Source organism: Austrofundulus limnaeus, unplaced genomic scaffold, assembly GCF_001266775.1.
Source record: "Austrofundulus limnaeus strain Quisiro unplaced genomic scaffold, Austrofundulus_limnaeus-1.0 Scaffold2046, whole genome shotgun sequence".
Lineage (NCBI taxonomy): Eukaryota > Metazoa > Chordata > Actinopteri > Cyprinodontiformes > Rivulidae > Austrofundulus > Austrofundulus limnaeus.
The window spans coordinates 5,194-9,665 of record NW_013954448.1 but is presented as its reverse complement, the minus strand read 5'-3'; the positions used below and the strand labels follow the sequence as shown (position 1 = coordinate 9,665).

The 4,472-nt window shown below is 44.5% G+C and overlaps 1 protein-coding gene across 1 annotated transcript in view; it reads right to left on the bottom strand.

Moving 5' to 3' along the window:
- Positions 1–2: 2 nt before the first annotated feature.
- The window catches only part of LOC106536946 (mitochondrial sodium/hydrogen exchanger 9B2-like), a gene marked incomplete at both ends in the record, with an annotated part of 6,881 nt that continues 2,411 nt past the window's right edge, over positions 3–4,472 (bottom strand). The window contains 8 exon segments of the mRNA XM_014034309.1: positions 3–248; positions 2,525–2,699; positions 2,868–3,004; positions 3,129–3,237; positions 3,336–3,485; positions 3,557–3,663; positions 3,737–3,830; positions 4,233–4,314. Of these exon segments, the coding sequence (XP_013889763.1) occupies positions 166–248; positions 2,525–2,699; positions 2,868–3,004; positions 3,129–3,237; positions 3,336–3,485; positions 3,557–3,663; positions 3,737–3,830; positions 4,233–4,314 (937 nt within the window).

The window sequence follows — 4,472 nt, the reverse complement described above, 5'->3', positions numbered from 1 at the left end:
CTTTCGGGGGTTTTCATGTCTGATTGTCGATCTGTCCTGTAAATGTTCTCAGTTGGAAATCGTTTCATTTTTCATATGACAGATAAAATAAAGATAAAACGTTCTGCAGATGAATCTCCTCTATTGACAGTAAATAATGAGCACAGCTCGTTTGGATCAGAATCTTCACACTTTGCTCTCAAAGGTCACGTCTTTTTCTCGAAGAGGTTCAATGAGGTTGGGAGGCGGAGCTTCTTCTGTCTCCTCTTCTGGGATTAAAAAGAAGAATTACACAGAAATAATTCAAGGTTAGCGTGAAACTGAAAATGAAAACATAAAACAGATCAGGTCTGGTGTTAAAGTAAACCTAAAGATGTTGGTGTTAAACACAAGAACCTTGTTTTGTTGGGTTGGAAGATGTTGGACTTTAAAAGTTCTGATTCATGAACTCATTTCCTGTTTCTGACTCTGAACCTGGACAGCTGTTAAGTTTCAGGACCCTCATGCATAAAGGATTGCGCAGCTTTCACACTAAAAGTTGACATACGGACAGTTTTAAAAAAGTGTGCCACACCAAAATATTCAGATGTATAAAATCGTGCACACGCAGGTTCCTGTGCTCCTCTCCTTTATACGTCCCAATGAAGGTGGAGCTGAGACACCTGAGACTCCTCCCCTGACACGCCTCCATTTAAATCTGTAAAATAGATGTAAATGTGTCCAGAGTGTGAGATTCTCCTCAGATTGTCTCTCTGTGGGATCAGACATGAGTTTCACATGCAGGAAAATTATACATTAAATGGAGAATGAGGGAGAAAACTGTCTAAATAAGTAGTGGAGTGTCATTGTTTTATGTGGTGCATTCACACAGGACAACCAAAGCCTGAGATTCTCCTGAAATTAGACAACTCCTGAATGTGATGTTGAAGCCTGGTTAGTTGTTGTCTGTTTAGTTGAACACGGTGTTGAACGGACGTTAAAAAACAAAACAAAAAACATCCCATTATCCACTTTTTCCTCTCTCCTTTCCTCCTGCGTTACAGCAGACAGACCCCCACCCCACCCCCACCAGCAGGTACCAGTGGTAGTCTACAGATTTTTAGTAAAAATCAGATTTTTTAGGCTCATTTGATGGTAAATGTCCAAACGGGTTGACACATATGAACACCTTCCCAGCTGGTGAGGGTGCACGCCTGGCACGAGAATCTACCTGAAGCACAGCTGCTGCACTACGACCACAACTCAGCTCAGCATCAGTTAGAAGGTCACACACAGAAAATATAATTATTCTTACCGTACAGTGAGACACCATTTGTATCTGATTTTGCTCCCTCTCTTCAGCCTTTTTTATTTTATTTATTTATTTTATGTCGCACGTAATTTGTCGTGCTTTTCTGGCCTGAGACCCAAAAGGTTTTCAACTATGTGACAAAAATATAAAACCAGTTTACAGNGTTTTATGTGGTGCATTCACACAGGATAACCAAAGCCTGAGATTCTCCTGAAATTAGACAACTCCTGAATGTGATGTTGAAGCTGGTTAGTTGTTGTATATTTAGTTGAACACGGTGTTGAACGGACATTTAAAAATAAACATCCCATTATCCACTTTTTCCTCTCCTTTCCTCCTGCGTTACAGCAGACAGACCCCCACCCCACCCCCACCAGCGGGTACCAGTGGTAGTCTACATATTTTTAGTAAAAAACATAGATTTTTGAGGCTCATTAGACGGTAAATGTCCAAACGGGTTGACATATATGAACACCTTCCCAGCTGGTGAGGGTGCACACCTGGCATGAGAATCTACCTGAAGCACAGCTGCTGCACTACGACCACAACTCAACCAGCATCAGTCAGAAGGTTACAAACAGAAAAAATAATTATTCTTACCGTACAGTGAGACACCATTTGTGTCTGATTTTGCTCCCTCTCTTCAGCCTTTTTTATTTTATTTATTTATTTTATGTCAGACGTAATGTGTCGGGGTTTTTCCGGCCCGGGACCCAAAAGGTTTTCAACTATGTGACAACAATATAAAACCAGTTTACAGACTGGACTGAGGGTCTTTGATCAKTTTCAGACTGATCTGTTTTCTTGTCTGAGGTTAAATGATTTTCAGTTTCATCATSGTTCAGTTTAAACAATAAAAACTCAAAGTAAAATAAAAATCTAACAGCGTGTTCAGACGCTCCTTACATCCAGAAACACAACAGAGTCATTTTTCTGTGGGTTCAGATCAGATTCAGGACTTTGTGAGTTAAAACTGTCGACTGAAAACTTTGTGTGTCTGCTGCACATTATCACAGCAGGTGAAACGTGTGTGTAAATATACACACACTTTCACACAACGTTGGTTTTTATACATCACAACGTGGGTGTAGAACCTGGCGCACAACTTTTAATGTGTACACACCGTTTATACATGAGGACCCTGGACTTTGAGGCTGGGGGGTCCTCAAAGTCTGAACCGGCTCACCATGGACCATATCAGTGTTTAGTCAGATTAGAACCTCCACCAGATAATCCACCACAGTGTGAGCTGACCTTTGACCTGCCGGGCCAGGAGACGTGGTCCTGCCAGTCCAATACCCAGAGCACCAATGGGAGCTGTTGTCAGGATGGCTAACACCGCTAACGTTAGCACGTCCAGACCAAACTTGATGACGGCCTCGTCACCCTCCTCCCTCGCCATGTCCAACGCCTTGGAACCAATYGCAGCCTGACGAGACAAAAACATCTGCTTATGAACTTAAGAAGGTCTTTATGAGGACCACTAAACCCTGAGGCTCAGACGGGTTTTCGGGCCCTTGTGAGGACYAATAAACCCTGAGACACTGATGGTAACACCTCAGTGATGACAGGTCTTGGGGTTTAAACGTGTTCAGACCTGTACAGTGGCTTTAGGCAGCCAGGCCACAGAGATGAAGAGTTTCTCCTTCAGATTAAATCCTGCAAAATGAACCAGCAGGAATGTGACGAGGAGCCGGATCACCAGACCAATGAAGATGCAGGCCACACCCAGACCTGAGACACAACACAGACAGTTTATAGTAGAAACAGTGAGATCACAAAAATACCTGCGTGTCATCCTGAGGAGGCCAGAAATAACTCCAWTCCAAACCAGCTCAGATCAGGTTCTGGATCTTACCCACGGTGCTGGGACTCAGGGATGTTATGGTGATTTCAGCTCCTATCAGACCAAACAGGAGGGGCTGGAACACATCCCAAGACCGACCCACCATAGCTGCCACCGCAGCCTGGAGACATGACACCATCTTCAGTAAGCAGRTCTAAAGGTGTGGACAGTATGTAAAGGGACAGAAGTCATGGGTCAAGGACTCTTCAGGGGTGTCACCTTGTCAATCTTCCATCCCAGAGCAGCCAAGAAGGCCAACACCAGCGTACAGAGACCACCGGCTCCCGCAAAACCAATGACATGACTGAAGAAGACTGAGAATATGGACAGACCCAACAACATGAGAGTCCTCCTGGACACCAGGTCCTCCTGCGTGAAGACAGAAGACCTTCAGAGACATTTTTATCATGGGTACGTGAATACTTTACACAATGTCAAACCTGGTCATTGCTTGGGAAAAGRACCAGGAACAGACCCAGGATCAGTCCTGCTAGGATCCCTCCCCCCACCTCCAGCAGACCTTTGAGGATGTTCATCCATGTAGAACCTGAAGGAACAGACTGACGATGTGGAGAAGAGCAGAGACACTGAGCAGAAAAGAACAGAAGAACATCTCTGACCTGTTGAAAAGGCCATTCCCAGGCAGGTGGAGAATCCTGTTATGGCTAAGATATCATCGAAGCTTCCTGCAGCCATGAGCAACGTCGGGATTCCCTGARAGCAAGAAGGAAGCATGTTTCAGGTCGACAAGAACATCACCRGTTCAGGACAAACAGAACTTCTAAGACCTCATCGCTGCTGGTTGAGTGTTCTTCTGAACTCTGGAACCAGTCAAGATTATCTACTGAACAGTYAGAAATCTTCATAAAGACTCAGGAAAGATTTTATCTGGTTTCACCAAGTGTTTGGTCAAAACCCAACAAAGAGCCCTCTAAACATGGTCYACTACTGATCCGGTTCTCATGGTCCTTCAGGAGGTCCAGCAGAGTAACAGATCAGTTTATCACTGATCAGCTGTGATGTGAGAGTTCTCAGAAGGASCAGTGGTCCACATGGATCTGATGAGTCCTGTTAAAGAGTTCTGGGTTTGTTCAGAACCAGCAGGAGATGATTTACCTTCTCCACTCCATATCCCTCCCTCTGCAGGAGCAGCATTGATGGAACCACCACAGCTGGAGACACAGCAGCCAGAACAAACCTAAACAAACAGAGTCACCATGTGTTATTATACCCAGAGTTATACTGAGGTGTTTCACCCCAGGATGAAGACTAGACCCAGAGTTATACTGAGGTGTTTCACCCCAGGATGAAGACTAGACCCAGAGTTATACTGAGGTGTTTCACCCCAGGATGAAG